This window comes from Coregonus clupeaformis, chromosome 39 (assembly GCF_020615455.1).
Source record: "Coregonus clupeaformis isolate EN_2021a chromosome 39, ASM2061545v1, whole genome shotgun sequence".
In the NCBI taxonomy this organism is placed as follows: Eukaryota; Metazoa; Chordata; class Actinopteri; order Salmoniformes; family Salmonidae; genus Coregonus; species Coregonus clupeaformis.
This window is the reverse complement of record NC_059230.1, coordinates 16029463-16046261: the sequence shown is the minus strand read 5'-3', so window position 1 is coordinate 16046261 and position 16799 is coordinate 16029463. Positions and strand designations below refer to the sequence as shown.

At 41.9% G+C, this 16799-nt stretch overlaps 1 protein-coding gene across 1 annotated transcript; it reads right to left on the bottom strand.

Moving 5' to 3' along the window:
- Positions 1-3121: 3121 nt before the first annotated feature.
- On the bottom strand, positions 3122-10755 carry LOC121554734 (U2 small nuclear ribonucleoprotein A'-like). The gene is made up of 5 exons (XM_041868458.1): positions 10478-10755; positions 8097-8099; positions 6069-6248; positions 3904-3981; positions 3122-3505 (listed from the first exon to the last, which is right to left on the bottom strand). The coding sequence occupies exons 1-5, from the start codon at positions 10660-10662 to the stop codon at positions 3361-3363; spliced, it is 591 nt and encodes a 196-aa protein (XP_041724392.1). The 5' UTR covers positions 10663-10755; the 3' UTR covers positions 3122-3360.
- Between the last annotated feature and the right edge of the window lie 6044 nt (positions 10756-16799).

Sequence of the window (16799 nt, the reverse complement as noted above, 5' to 3'; positions counted from 1 at the left end):
TAGCACTATGAATCTAGCTAACTAATAACTCACTGTACAGCTATTGTGGAGGACGTGGGTGGAAGGACCAAAACAAACCTTTCCGTGATGTTTATTGTACACAAACATCAAACACTTTTAAAGGACTGACTAGCTCCAGCACAGAACAATCTGGGTTCTATGCTGGGACCATATGTCAAGTCAACTGCCCCAAAATGACAGTTACACAGAACATGAATGTGGTGCTGACTGGGGATTGGCCAGCACTATTGCCAATCACCCCACATACAGTGCATTCGGAACGTTTTCAGACCTCTTGACATTTTCCACTTTGAAACGATACAGCCTTATTTAAAAATTGATTAAATAGTTTCTTTTCCTCATCAATCTACACACAATACCCCCCCAACCCCCCCCAACCCCCAAAAAAAAAAAAAAAAAACAGGTTTAAAAAATATATACAGTACTAGTCAAAAGTTTGGAAACACCTACTCATTCCAGGGATTTTCTTTATTTTTACTATTTTCTACATTGTAGAATGATAGTGAAGACATCAAAACTGTGAAGCACCCCCACACCATAACACCTCCTCCTCCATGCGTTACTGTGGGAAATACACATGCGGAGATCATCCGTTCACCCACATGCGTCTCACAAAGCCACGGCAGTTGGAACAAAAAATCTCAAATTTGGACTCCAGACCAAAGGACACATTTCCACTGGTCTAACGTCCATTGCTCGTGTTTCTTGGCCCAAGCAAGTCTCTTCTTATTATTGGTGTCCTTTAGTAGTGGTTTCTTTGCAGCATTTCGACCATGAAGGCCTGATTCACACAGTCTCCCCTGAACAGTTGATGTTGAGATGTGTCTGTTACTTGAACTGTGAAGCATTTATTTGGGCTGCAATTTCTGAGGCTGGTAACTCTAATGAACTTATCCTCTGCAGCAGTGGTAACTCTGGGTATTCCATTCCTGTGGCGGTCCTCATGAGAGCCAGTTTCATCATAGCGCTTGATGGTTTTGTGACTGCACTTGAAGAAACTTTCAAAGTTCTTGAAATGTTTCATATTGACTGACCTTCATGTCTTAAAATAATGATGGACTGTTGTTTCTCTTTGCTTATTTGAGCTGTTCTTGCCATAATATGGACTTGGTCTTTTACCAAATAGGGCTATCTTCTGTATAGCCCCTCTACCTTGTCACAACACAACTGATTGGCTCAAATGCATTAAGAAGGAAAGAAATTCCACAAATTAACTTTTAAGAAGTTAATTGAAATGCATTCCAGGAGACTATCTCATGGAGCTGGTTGAGAGAATGCCAAGAGTGTGCAAAGCTGTCATCAAGGCAAAGGGTGGCTATTTTTTGGTTACTACATGATTCCATATGTGTTATTTCATAGTTTTGATGTCTTCACTATTATTCCACAATGTAAAAAATAGTAAAAAATAAAGAAAAACCCTTGAATGAGTAGGTGTGTCCAAACTTTTGACTGGTAGTGTATATATGGAAATATAACATTTACATAAGTATTGAGACCCTTTACTCAGTACTTTGTTTAAGCACCTTTGGCAGCGACTACTGCCTTGAGTATTCTTGGGTATGACGCTACAAGTGTGGCACATCTGGATTTGGGGAGTTTCTCCCATTCTTCTCTGCAGATCCTCTCAAGTTATGTCAGGTTGGATGGGGAGCGTTGCTGCACAGCTATTTTCAGGTCTCCAGAGATGTTCGATCGGGTTCAAGTCTGGGCTCTGGTTGGGCCACTCAAGGACATTCAGAGACTTGTCCCGAAGCCACTCCTGCGTTGTCTTGGCTGTGTACTTAGGGTCGTCGTCCTGTTAGATGGTGAACCTTTGCCCCAGTCTGAGGTCCTGAGCGCTCTGGAGCAGGTTTTCATCAAGGATCTCTCTGTACTTTGCTCCGTTCATCTTTGCATCGATCCTGACTAGTCTCCCAGTCCCTGCCGCTGTAAAACATCCCCACAGCATGATGCTGCCACCCCCATGCTTCACCGTAGGGATGGTGCCAGGTTTCCTCCAGACGTGACGCTTGGCATTCAGGCCAAAGAGTTCAATCTTGGTTTCATCAGACCAGAGAATCTTGTTTCTCATGGTCTGAGAGTCTTTAGGTGCCTTTAGGCAAACTCCAAGTGGGTTGTCATGTGCCTTTTTACTGAGGAATGGCTTCCGTCTGGTCAGTCTACCATAAAGGCCTGATTGGTGGAGTGCTGCAGAGATGGTAGTCCTTCTGGAAGGTTCTCCCATCTCCACAGAGGAACTCTGGAGCTCTGTCAGAGTGACCATCGGGTTCTTGATCACCTCCCTGTCCAAGACCCTTCTCACCCGATTGCTCAGTTTGGCCGGGCGACCAGCTCTAGGAAGAGTCTTGGTGGTTCCAAACTTCTTCCATTTAAGAATGATGGAGGCCACTGTGTTTTTGGGGACCTTAAAAGCTGCAGAAATGTTTTGGTACCCTTCCCCAGATCTGTGCCTCGACACAATCCTGTCTCAGAGCTCTACGGACAATTCCATCGACCTTATGGCTTGGTTTTTCCTCTGACATGCACTGTCAACTGTGGGACCTTATATAGACAGGTGTGTGCCTTTCCAAATCATGTAAAATCAATTGAATTTACCACAGGTGAACTCCAATTAAGTTGTAGAAACATCTCAAGGATGACCAATGGAAACAGGATGCACCTGAGCTCAATTTTGAGTCTCATAGCAAAGGGTCTGAATACTTATGTAAATAAGTTATTTTTTAATTAATTTTTATATACATTTGCAAACATTTCCAAAAACCTGTTTTCACTTTGTCGTTATGGGGTATTGTGTGTAGATTGCTGAGGATTTCTATTTTATTTGATCAATTTTAGAATAAGGCTGTAACGTATCAAAATGTGGAAAAAGTCAAGGGGTCTGAATACTTTCCGAAGGCACTGTATATTATATTTCCTGCTTTTCTTATATCTCCTAGATATAGGACAGACACTTCAAAACCTTGTTCCTCATGATTTATTTGTTGACTGTCTTTTAAGCCATTTATGAATGGGTTATTTAATGTGTTTCTATGGGCTGTAGTAGTAAAGTCCAAATTCAATATTTTATCAAATATTTTTTATACCTAAAGGGGTCCTAAAATTCTAAATAGCTAAATGATCCATCGCATGACCATCTTAAAACAATTCCATATTTCAGCTTATATTTCACTCTTATCCATAGAAAAGTCATAAGTAAGTTATGCCATATTCATTTTCATATATTTGCAAATGGTGCTAACTTGCCTTGAACTAGTCATCTATCTATACAATGATTATTTTCTCATCTTGATAAATCTTTGATAAAGTTCAGTTCGATAGGGAGCAGTGTTATGGAGGGATTCAATGATGGAGTTCCTTCCTCCTTTTGCTGCCTTCTCTGGTCCTCTGCATCCTATAGGTCTTCTTAGCCTGTGCTCTCTCTTTATCCAAAACCTCAGCGTCATCCAGGATCTTCAGGCTTGGGATCTGACTGATCACATACTGCCTGTGTGGCCAGAGGAGGAACATGTTTGTGGGCGAGACACAAAAAGCATAAAGCACATCATTTCATACTGTAGTAATGACAGAACATGTTGATGAGGGACAGTAAGTCTGGTATATAGCGGGGGTCGGCAACAGGCGACCCGCGTTCCAAAACCGACCCGCAAGTATTTTTGTGTGTAGATTGAAATCAATTTTAGAATAAGGCTGTAACATAACAAAATGTCTTTCCGAATGTACTGTAAATCACACAATTTCAACGAACTTATTTTGAGATATAGAATCATGTCATGTTCCTATGACTGTAAGGTTACACAACACATCCTTCTCATCTAAATCTAAAAAGACATCTGATCAAAAAGGTGCAGCTTTAGTGTATCAGCTGTGTTCACTCAAGCTCACCTGTAGTCTATGTACTGGTCTAGATTCCCTCCATTGAAGTAGCTGGGTGCTGCTTCATTGTTCATCATGCTGACAATCCTAAATGAAGTAAAAACATCCAGAGGTCGAACAACAACACTTAAATGCCTAGTCACCTTACCCTTATACAGTGGCTTACGAATGTATTCACCCCCTTTGGCATTTTTCCTATTTTATTGCCTTAAAACCTGGAATTAAAATTGATTTTTTTGTGGGTTTGTATCATTTGATTTATACAACATGCCTACCACTTTGAAGATGCTAAATATTTTTTATTGTGAAACAAACAAGAAATAAGACCCCAAAAAACTATTCAATACTAAGTCAATACTATGTAGAGCCATCTTTAGCAGAATTTACAGCTTCAAGTCTCTTGGGGTATGTCTCTATAAGCTTGGCACATCTAGCCACTGGGATTCTTGCCCATTCTTCAAGGCAAAACTGCTCCAGCGCCTTCAAGTTGGATGGGTTCCGCTGGTGTACAGCAATCTTTGTCATACCACAGATTCTCAATTGGATTGAGGTCTGTGCTTTGACTAGGCCATTCCAAGACATGTAAATGTTTCCCCTTAAACCACTCAAGTGTTGCTTTAGCAGTATGCTTAGGGTCATTGTCCTGCTGGAAGGTGAACCTCCGTCCCAGTCTCAAATCTCTGGAAGACTGAAACAGGTTTCCCTCAAGAATTTCCCTGTATTTAGCGCCATCCAACAATCCTTCAATTCTGACCAGTTTCCCAGTCCCTGTCGATGAGAAACATCCCGACAGCATGATGCTGCCACCACCATGCTTCACTGTGGGGATGGTGTTCTCGGGGTGATGAGAGGTGTTGGGTTTGCGCCAGACATAGCGTTTTCCTTGATGGCCAAAAAGCTCAATGTTAGTCTCATCTGACCAGAGTACCTTCTTCCATATGTTTGGGGAGTCTCCCACATGCATTTTGGCGAACACCAAACGTGTTTGCTTATTTTTTTCTTTAAGCAATGGCTTTTTTCTGGCCACTCTTCCGTAAAGCCCAGCTCTGTGGAGTGTACAGCTTAAAGTTGTCCTATGGACAGATACTCCAATCTCTGCTGTGGAGCTTTGCAGCTCCTTCAGGGTTATCTTTGGTCTCTTTGTTGCCTATCTGATTAATGCCCTCCTTGCCTGGTCCATGAGTTTTGGTGGGCGGCCCTCTCTTGGCAGATTTTTTGTGGTGCCATATTCTTTCCATTTTCTAATTATGGATTTAATGGTGCTCCGTGGGATGTTCAAAGTTTCTGATATTTTTTAATAAACCAACCCTGATCTTTACTTCTCCACAACTTTGTCCCTAACCTGTTTGGAGAGCTCCTTGGTCTTCATGGTGCCGCTTACTTGGTGGTGCCCCTTGCTTAGTGGTGTTGCAGACTCTGGGGCCTTTCAGAACAGGTGTATATATACTGAGATCATGTGACAGATCATGTGACACTTAGACTGCACACAGGTGGACTTTATTTAACTAATTATGTGACTTCTGAAGGTAATTGGTTGCACCAGATCTTATTTAGGGGCTTCATAGCAAAGGGGGTGAATACATATGCACGCACCACTTTTCCGTTATTTATTTGTTCAAATTTTTTTAAAGAAGTACTTTTTTTCATTACACTTCACCAATTTGGACTATTTTGTGTATGTCCTTTACATGAAATCCAAATAAAAATCAATTTAAATTACAGGTTGTAATGCAACAAAATAGGAAAAACACCAAGGGGAATGAATACTTTTGCAAGGCACTGTACATGTCTACCTCTATCACTCCAGTATCCCTGCACATTGTAAATATGGTATTGGAACTAACCCTGTATAGAGTTTACTTACTTTCTTGTGTTCTTCTTATTTCTTGTGTGTTTTTGTTCTACCTTATGTTGCTTTTAGGACTACATTAATATTTATTACTGCATTGTACTTGTGCATGTGACATTAAAACTTGAAACTTGAAAATGGTCTTTGTGTTATGCTCTCATGTTTTTTGAACATTGTATTAACATGTCTGTTCAATGCTCCACAATGTTGCACCCTACTGAACGCAGTTTGGAATGATAACAACAAAGGTGTTGGCTTCAACAGAAACTTACACCCAAGCAAAAACACACACTGCCCCAATGACTTCAGTAAAAGCCAGTCTTACTTGATGTTGGGGAACTTGCTTCGGATCTCCTCAACGAAGATGGGCAGGTTGCCGATCTTATTCTTGTTGATCCACACGGTGGTGACACTAGGCATGTAGGGGAACTTGACGTGGGACGAGTAGCTGTTGCAGTCCAGGATCAGAGTACTGAGCTTCTCCAGTTCACCCAGGAGAGCTGGGCTCCGTTGGCAGCTGAGTGAAGGAGAAACATTGCCAGGTAGACTGTGTGTTAATAGTATAGTACACATGCATAGCATGTCTCTGATTTGTGCGTGAAAGAGAGAGATGGACTTCAGATGTGTATGTGTGTTTTGACCAGTGGCGGCTGGCCGATAGAGGGCGCTAGGGCGCCGCCCCCTTAAATAAAATTATTTTAAAAAATAAAATAAAAAATAAATAAAAATAATAATAATAATAATAAAAACATCAGTATGTCAATATTTGTGTGTTTGAAATATGGAATGCACACAGTAATATGTGTAAGATATGATAGAAAATCATATTCGCAACCTTTCCTCTGCCTGTCAAACGCCTCGTCAGCTCTGGGCGATACAGAAAGTGCCCCGAGGAGGCGGGTCTACGTAGCAGTTAAGCCAATTGCTAATTTAAGATATGAATGTATGACATAAAATGTAGCTAATCAGCGATTTTAATTCGAATCCAAGGAGGGCGATTATTTTATCGCCCCAAGCTCGCCCTGATAAAATAAGGACCGGGCTCCAGTGGCGCCATTTTTACTAGACGACAATGGCGAGCGCAAACGTTACTCCTCCAAGACCCAACCTAACTCGTGAAATCTCTCCTCCAAGATCCGTTTGAGAGGAGAACTTTGTCAGAGAAAGTTCGGGTGAAAGAGCTGGGCCCAGATCAACCTGACCTCTCAATCAGACAGCAGGCTAGCGAGAAAGGGAAGCAGTATATGCGCGGCTTCTCCGTAGCTGGTACACCAGGAAGGCTTGGCTAGCTGGGTGCACTGATGCTAATGCTTTATTTTGCTTTCCGTGCTTGCTTTTAAAACGACGGGTCAGATTCAGCATGGACAGGTACCGGAGTGAGGGATATGAAGCACCTGTCAGAGAAGGTAAAGAAACATGAGAACACCAGGGCACACATGGACAACTCTGTAAAGCTAGCTGTATTAGGAAGGGTGAACATTGCTACGCAGCTGGATGACGGCCACAGGATTGCGGTGAGGAAACACAATGAGGAGGTGGATAAAAACAGGCACATTCTATCCAAAATTATCGATTGTGTGAAGTTCTGTGGGGCTTTTGAGTTGGCCTTGCGTGGGCACGAGGAGACTGACTCCTCTGACAACCCCGGCATTTTCCGGGGCTTAGTGGATTTTGTTGCCTCCCTCGACAGTGTGCTGGAGGAGCACCTGAAGACAGCTACCGTTTTTAAGGGCACGTCAAAGACGATACAGAACGAGCTGTTGGACTGTATGCTGTCAGTGCTTAAGGATTACATCCTGGAGGAAGTAAAGAGTGCTGATTTTATCGCCATTCAAGCTGACGAGACGACTGACGTTTCCACCCACTGCCAGTTGGTGCTTGTGATACGCTACATCGATGCTAAAAGTAACGTCCAAAAGCGTTTTTTCGAGTTCATTTTGATCGAGAACGCAACCGCCGACACCATCGCTACAGCGCTGCTGGAGAGGCTCAGCACCATACTCTCACATGGACAAAAGGCCAAACTTATTGCCCAGGCTTACGACGGAGCAAGTGTGATGAGGGGAGCCACCGGCGGAGTGCAGCGTAAAATAGTGGATGTGTACGAAAATGCGCACTACGTCCACTGCTATGCACATCAGCTGAACCTCATCATGCAGCAGGCTACTTCACGCATCCCCAGGATCGGCACTTTCTTTTCCGACCTTGCAGGATTTTCTGCTTTCTTCTCCAGGTCTCCCAAGCGAACCACCGTGCTTGACGAAGTGGTTGCGCATAGACTCCCAGAGCCTCTACAACACGGTGGAACTTCCACAGTCGCGCTGTAAACACTGTGTACGAGTACAGGGATGACCTCCTAACGTGTTTCCAGACCATCAGAGACTCTGGGAACTTTGATGCCCCGACTGTCAGAGAGGCGGGGGCTTTGTGAGGATGCTCAAGACGAGGCTTTCTGTTTTTTCCTGGCACTGTTCCACAAGATCATGCCAAATGTGGACATGCTTTTCAGCCAGCTGCAGAAGAGGAACATCGACCCTGTCTTCATTAAAGCACTTGTCCAGAGGTTCACAGACAGCATGCTAACAATCAGGTAAATAACTATATTTACTATTGGCTGATAAAGATGTTGTTAGAAAGATGAATAGTTCACTTACAACAGTTTAAAAGCCTAAATGTGTCTGGTCATCAAAGTGAGTGATTATCATAGAGCCGTCACAATTATATTTGTTTTAGTATTTTAAAAGGAAAGAGAAGACACAATCAGACGTTGATAATAATGCAGGAAAGTACTACACAGTTTGTAATAATTATTCAGGTGTCCACCAGGTCAATTTCTAGAAGAGGCCTAGTTGTTATTGAAGATTAACTTTATTGCTAAGTGCACAGCAGAACAAAATGATGTTGCATCCCTCTCACAAATGTAATAGAAAAAGGCTTTAAAACGTAATAACATCAGTTAATTATGTACATCACAGGTTAAAAGCAGTTACTAGACATAGTTTGTGTGTATATACACACTATCTGTCTGTCTGTCTGTCTGTCTATATATATATATATATATATATATATATATATATATATATATATATATATATATATAAAAGTCACTGGTTGTGTGTTGAGGGGGAATTACAGTGAGTTAAGAAGTCTGATTGCAAGTTATCAAATTAAACTTTATTTTTTGGACCCAGGGCCTCAATTCCCCTCTTTGTGTGGGGACAGCGCATCTGACGAGCAGCAACAGCCCATCAAGCGACGGAGGATGCTGGGACCAGGAGAACAACAGAGGTTGGCTATAGAGGTAAGTTGTGATGTAATTGTCAGTGTTTCCCCCCTAGAACTTTTTTCAGGCCTGGTAGTATGTAGCCAAAACCCTGAACAATCAGCACCTTGGTAATCATATACTTGAGTTGGACATAGGCATGTGTCAGTCAGGATCACTTGCATCAAAATAGCTTAATTGCAAATTAAAGCTGATGATGTATCTTTTACAGGTATGTGATACCATCCTGAGTCATGCCAAAGAGAGGTTCTCCTTCACCCAGCACCTCATCAGCGCAACACTATTGCACGGAGAGTTGTTCCCACAACACAGTGTGAAGTTCCCGATACAGCGCTTGAAACAACCGTGGAGGCGTACCCCATGTTGAACAAGGCCAAGCTCAAAACCGAACTGTCCCTCATCTATGAGAACAGTGAGTTCAAGGCTTGTAGTGGTGCAGTGCCCCTGTACCAGTTCTTCATGGAGAACAACCTTCAGAGCACTTTCACAGAGACTGCCAGCCTCCTCAAGATCCTCATCACCACACCCATGACAACTGCTGAGTCAGAAAGGTGCTTCTCTACACTGAAAAGGATCAAGACCTTCCTGAGAAACAGCATGACACAGGATCGCCTGAACGCTCTGGCCATGCTCTCCATGGAGAAGAAACTTGTCAGGGACATTCCTGACTTTAATCAAAGGGTCATTGAGAGGTTTGCCACTCAGAAGGACAGACGGGCAAAATTCCTGTACAAATAAGATGACAGACACACACACACAGAGCAGCTCTGGCCGCATGTTTCTTTGTATATAGTTGACCTTAGCATAAAAAATCCAGTTATATATGGTACTCTAGAAAGTCTTAATAGTGTCTTTGCTAATATTACTGTATATATGTTGTTTTGTATCAATTAATTGTTGCAGTTCTGGAGCACATTAACAATTAGTCACATTTAGTATGATCATAAAATACTGTATGCTATTCTTCCAGTCAAAGGTTTGAGTTCATCCACTTGATATCCATTTCTATATTATACATCCTTTTATACAGTGTAAGATTTCCTATAAACTTTATAATAATTTCATGTTATTGTCCACTTTCCACTCTGTTCTGACAGCATGCCTGTTGCGTTGCCTGTTTACTACCAATGGTGAAAAGTTCACTTTAAATGCAAATGAAAGGCTTGGGTTTGTGTAATATGTTTTTGTGTAAGAATGCCTCAACTTTTTAATATTGGCATTAAATAATTACTGAATGTTTCACTGAGCACTGCTGTCCTGCAGTTTGTGTTAAAATATATCGCGATGGTTACAGGAAAAAAAAAGTATGGCACAGCCCCACCGAGAATATTTTTCACCAGCCGCCACTGGTTTTGACAAGAGAGATTGTGTGTGTGTGTGTGTGTAGCACATGTGTATGTAATATGTGTGTATTTGCCTCTGTCTCTATAGGGCTCATAGCAGAAGGATACTCCTCCAGCAGGTTGTAGCTGAGGTCCAACACTTCCAGGGTGTCTCGCTGGGCTAGTATGACTTCGTAGGGGATCTCTAGCAATCCCTGGTAGGCAAAGGAGAGACTCCGAAGCCCCAGCACCGGGCCTGGCTGACCGGGTTGGCCAGGCTGGCCTGGTGCAGCAGGAGGCCCCCCTGTCTCCATGGCCAAGAGGCCGAGCTACAGCCTCCAAGCACCTCACTCTTCGGTGCCAACTAGCCAGATTACCAGGGGATTCAGATACATGGCTCCGTAATCCCCAATATCCACCCTCAAATCAAAACGACAAGGGCATCATGGTTTAGTTATTGAGAGTACTAATTACCAAAACCCCTTTTTCAGGAGTTAAACATAAACAAGCAGCCAAAATGCTAATCGCTCACCCAAACATCTGCTGAATTGTACATATAATTGACTGACAAGATAGTTAATTCAGCTGATGTCCCAGGGAAACCTGAGTTCAAATACTATTTGAAATATTTTACATACTTTGAGCATTTGCTTCAGCCTGCCTGGGTTGCTATGTGGGTGGGGTTTGCACCTTTGGGACTTTTCTATTGGTTCCATTGCAACAGGCATGCTCAATGAAGCACATCTGTATTTGGTCCCAGATCTGAGTCAGTCACTCATCAGAGGGATTGCATGGAAACCAGCAGCTGCAGTAGACCTTCAGGACCAAAATGGAATATGTATAACAATTTTTCACCTTTGAGAGGTGTTGGTACATCTTGAATTTTGGAATGTTGACATGAGTGAATACAGCACTGCTACACTGGTAAAAAAACAAAACATTAACAGAATCCAAACATGGTCTGACCAGAGGAACATTATACAGTAGTTTACCGCCAGAGGGGTGGTTTGGTTATCATTCAGTTCACCTAATGATTGTTATTTGTAGCATACAGTAGGTCAACAGCAGTGCCTGTTGTCATGTGTTAAAAGAAAGTCATTTCACCATTAGATCAGGGCTGAGGTATTGGATTTCAGGAGGCTATGAATGACCCACTCTGTCAGAAAACCAGACCAAATGCCTGTGCAGGTAATTCCCTCAGTGAAATGTTTTTCTCTGGGCAGATCAGCCTTCTCATAGTTCTACAAACATCTTTAAATCTTGCCATTGAAAACATTCTTTGAAAAGCTAAGGTTGTATGGTCAGCAACTCTTAAAAAACAACCTGAATCGTCATGACACCACGGGTGCAGAAAAGCTCTCTCTCAAACTTGTCAGAGATACATAGGAACATTCATAGAAGTAGGTCAGCTCAAATAGGCAAACATGATTTCACAAACAATACATATAGCACATAAATAGATCTATATACAGGTAATCATTCCATTTGATCCAACTCACCACGATGTGTAGTGGGGTGGTTTTCAGGCAGCTCTACCGGCTGAGATGTAGTCTGCTCACTGCACATAAAAGGCACTCATTCATGGCTCAGCTCTGGATCACAAGATCTGGATAATCACATTGGCCATTAACCCCTTCCTGTCCACGGGTCCTCCCAAAGGCCAAGACCAGGCATAAAAGGTGGCCTAACAACGTGTTAAGTTGCATATAGAAATATAATGAATACAGCTGACACGATTCCTTATTCCACATGTCAGAGAGGCATGTTTGTTCAACATAATACATTTCTCTATGAATGCTCCACAATGTATTGGCCCAGTTATTCCCAAACAAAAATCCTTTATAGTTATTCTTCCAGTCAAGGGATACCGTGAGGAGATCCTGAGGCCCATTGTCGTGCCATTCATTCACCGCCATCACCACGTTTCAGCATGATAATGCACGGCCTCATGTCGCAAGGATCTGTACATAATTCCTGGAAGCTGAAAATGTCCCAGTTGTTCCATGGCCTGCATACTCATCAGACATGTTACCCATTAAGCATATTTGGGATGCTCTGGATCGACGTGTATTACAGAGTGTTCCAGTTCCCGCCAATATCCAGCAACTTCACACAGTTATTGAAGAGGAGTGGGAAAACATTCCACAGGCCACAATCAACAGCCTGATCAACTCTATGCGAAGGAGATGTCGCGCTGCATGAGGCAAATTCTGGTCAAACCAGATACTGACTGGTTTTCTGATCCACGCCCCTACCTTAAAATAAATAGTTATCTGTGACCAACAGATGCATATATATATTCCCAGTCATGTGAAATCCATAGATTAGGGCCTAATGAATTTATTTCAATTTACTGATTTCCTTATATGAACTGTAACTCAGTAAATTCTTAGAAATTGTTGCATGTTGCGTTTTATATTTTTGTTCAGTGTACTTTAGAATACTAATAGATACTGCACATTTCCCCTGAAATAAGCAATATCACAGTAAACAGTAATATTACTGGCTAAAATAATACAGCAAATGTAGTGGTAACATTATTTATATACATGTTATTAAAGGTAGACTCAGCGATATGATGTAGATGCAGAAAGTAAACAGCATAGTGGGGCGTTGTCTCGGAGCTCTACGGACAATTCCTTCGACCTCATGGCTTGGTTTTTGCTCTGACATGCACTGTCAACTGTGGAACCTTATAGACAGGTGTGTGCCTTTCCAAATCATGTCCAATCAATTTAATTGATCACAGGTGGACTCCAATTAAGTTGTAGAAACATCTCAAGGATAATCAATGGAAACAGGATGCACCTGAGCTCAATTCCGAGTCTCATAACAAAGGGTCTGAAAACATATGTAAATAAGGATACACTTCCAGTCAAAAGTTTGGACACACCTACTCATTCAAAGGTTTTTCTTTATTGTTTTACTATTTTTGACATTGTAGAATAATAGTGAAGACATCAAAACTATGAAGTAACACATATGGAATCATGTAGTAACCCAAAAAGTGTTAAACAAATCAAAATATATTTGAGATTTGAGATTCTTCAAATAGCAAGAACAGCTCAAATAAGCAAAGAGAAATCACAGTCCATCATTACTTTAAAACATGAAGGTCAGTCAATACGGAAAATGCAAGGAACTTTGAAAGTTTCTTCAAGTAAAGTCGCAAAAACCATCAAGCGCTATGATGAAACTGGCTTTCATGAGGACCGCCACAGGAATGGAAGACCCAGAGTTACCTGTGCTGCAGAGGATACGTTCATGAGAGACCACCCTCAGAAATTGCAGCCCAAATAAATGCTTCACAGAGTTCAAGTCACAGGTGAAGCTGGTTGAGAGAATGCCAAGAGTGAGCAAAGCTGTCATCAAGGCAAAGGGTGGCTATTTGAAGAATCTCAAATATAATACTACATGATTCCATATGTGTTATTTAATAGTAAAAATAAAGAAAAACCCTAGAATGAGAAGGTGTGTCCAAACTTTTGACTGGTACTGTATATATATATATTTTTTTTACACTTTCTAAAAACCTGCTTTTGCTTTGTCATTATGGGGTATTGTATGTAGATTGAGGGGGGGGGGGGGGCAATTTAATCAATGTTAGAATAAGGCTGTAAAGTAACAAAATGTGGAAAAAGGGAAGGGGTCTGAATACTTTCCAAATGCAATGTAGACTGACCAGGTGAATCTAGGTGAAAGCTATGATCCCTTATTGATGTCAAATGTTGAATCCACTTCAATCAATGTAGATGAAGGGGAGGAGACAGGTTAAAGAAGGATTTTTTTTGCCTTGAGACAGCTGAGAAATGGATTGTGTATGTGTGCCATTCAGAGGGTGAATGGGCAAGACAAAAGCTTTGTGCCTTTGAACAGGGTATGGTAGTAGATGCGAGGTGCACCGGTTTGAGTGTGTTAAGAACTGCAACGCTGCTGGGTTTTTCACGCTCAACAGTTTCCCATGTGTATCTATCAAGAATGGTCCACCACCCAAAGGACATCCAGTCAACTTGACACAACTGTGGGAAGCATTGGCGTCAACATGGGCCAGCATGTGGAGTCCATGCCCTGACGAATTTAGGCTGTTCTGAGGGCAAAAAGAGGTACAACTCAATATTAGGAAGGTGCTCCTAATGTTTTGTACACTCAGTGTATGTTCTAAACAATTTCCCATTGCCAGAGGGACAAGGTAAGGATGTCCTCTCACCAGCTTATTATTTGCTTTATCACTGGAACACCTGGCCCAGGCAGTCTGTCAGTTCACACATGTTCCTATCACTGCTCACAACTCTGACCACCATATACAGTGGCTTGCGAAAGTATTTACCCCACCCTGGCATTTGTCCTATTCTGTTGCCTTAAAACCTGGAATTAAAATGGATTTTTGGGGGTTTGTATCATTTGATTTACAGAAGATGCCTACCACTTTGAAGATGCTAAATATTTTTTCTTGTGAAACAAACAAGAAATAAGACAAAAAAACAGAGTACTTGAGCGTGCATAACTATACTTTGTAGAGCCACCTTTTGCAGCAATCACAGCTGCAAGTCTCTTGGGGTATGTCTCTATAAGCTTGGCACATCTAGCCACTGGGATTCTTGCCCATTCTTCAAGATAAAACTGCTCAGGCTCCTTCAAGTTGGATGGGTTCCGCTGGTGTACAGCAATCTTTAAGTCATACCACAGATTCTCAATTGGATTGATGTCTGGGCTTTGACTAGGCCATTCCAATACATTAAAATGTTTCCCCTTAAACCACTCAAGTGTTGCTTTAGCAGTATGCTTAGGGTCATTGTCCTGCTGGAAGGTGAACCGCCGTCCCAGTCTCAAATCTCTGGAAGACTGAAACAGGTTTCCCTCAAGAATTTCCCTGTATTTAGCACCATCCATCATTCCTTCAATTCTGACCAGTTTCCCAGTCCCTGCCGATGAGAAACATCCCCACAGCATGATGTTGCCACCACCATGCTTCACTGTGGGGATGGTGTTCTCGGGGTGATGAGAGGTGTTGGGTTTGCGTCAGACATAGCGTTTTCCTTGATGGCCAAAAAGCTAAATTTTAGTCTCATCTGACCAGAGTACCTTCTTCCATTTGTTTGGGGAGTCTCCCAAATGCCTTATTTTTTTCTTTAAGCAATGGCTTTTTTCTGGCCACTCTTCCATAAAGCCCAGCTCCGTGGAGTGTACAGCTTAAAGTGGTCCTATGGACAGATACTCCAATCTCCCCGCTGTGGAGCTTTGCAGCTCCTTTAGGGTTATCTTTGGTCTCTTAGTTGCCTCTCTGATTAATGCCCTCCTTGCCTGGTCCGTGAGTTTTGGTGGGCGGCCCTCTCTTGGCAGGTTTGTTGTGGTGCCATATTCTTTAAATTTTTTAATTATGGATTTAATGGTGCTCTGTGGGAAGTTCAAAGTTTCAGATATTTTTTTAGAACTCAACCCAACAATCTGTACTTCTCCACAACTTTGTCCCTGACCTGTTTGGAGAGCTCCTTGGTCTTCATGGTGCCGCTTGCTTGGTGGTGCCCCTTGCTTAGTGGTGTTGCAGACTCTGGGGCCTTTCAGAACAGGTGTATATATACTGAGATCATGTGACAGATCATGTGACACTTAGATTGCACACAGGTGGACTTTATTTAACTAATTATGTGACTTCTGAAGGTAATTGGTTGCACCAGATCTTATTTAGGGGCTTCATAGCAAAGGGGGTGAATACATATGCACGCACCACTTTTCCGTTATTTATTTGTTCGAATTTTTTGAAACAAGTACTTTTTTTAATTTCACTTCACCAATTTGGACTATTTTGTGTATGTCCTTTACATGAAATCCAAATAAAAATCCATTTAAATTACAGGTTGTAATGCAACCAAATAGGAAAAACGCCAAGGGGGATGAATACTTTTGCAAGGCACTGTATCCCTTTATGCTAATTATATTTTATTATATGTTGGAGATTCTCCTCGTTCTCTACCTGTCATTCTCAATATCTTTAAAAACTTCAGTTCAATCTCAGGTTACAAAATTAATTGGGCCAAATCCGCACTATTTCCGATATGAGAAATACCTCCCTGTCCCCTGACATTCCAATAGTAAGCCATTTCAAATACCTAGGTATTGACATCCATCCGTCCTTACAGACCATCACCACTACCAATTTTAATAGTGTTTACAAACAACAATCAGACCTACAAAGATGGTCTCATAGCACAAATTCAATTAAGATGGATATACTTCCTCGGATAAACTTTTACAGCTCTATGATTCCCCTTTCACCGCCGCTGGGATATTGGAAGAAACTTCACACTTTGATTTCCAAATGTATATAGAGGGGAAAATGTCCACTTTACAAAGACAGAAGTGTTCTGGAGGCCTAAACCTCCCCAATCTGAAATTATATTTCTGGGCCTTTATTCTGCGCCCACTACGTGTGTGGTTGAACCCCAATGTCTCA

What these genes read in the sequence shown, in the direction of transcription:
- LOC121554734 (XM_041868458.1), bottom strand. Translation starts at nt 10,662, where the DNA reads ATGGAGACAGGGGGGCCTCCTGCTGCACCAGGCCAGCCTGGCCAACCC. An exon ending in AGCAAGTTCCCCAACATCAA is followed by an intron (nt 3,982 to 6,068) that starts GTAAGACTGGCT and finishes TACTTCATTTAG; the next exon opens with GATTGTCAGCATGATGAACA. An exon ending in GACCAGTACATAGACTACAG is followed by an intron (nt 3,506 to 3,903) that starts GTGAGCTTGAGT and finishes CTGGCCACACAG; the next exon opens with GCAGTATGTGATCAGTCAGA.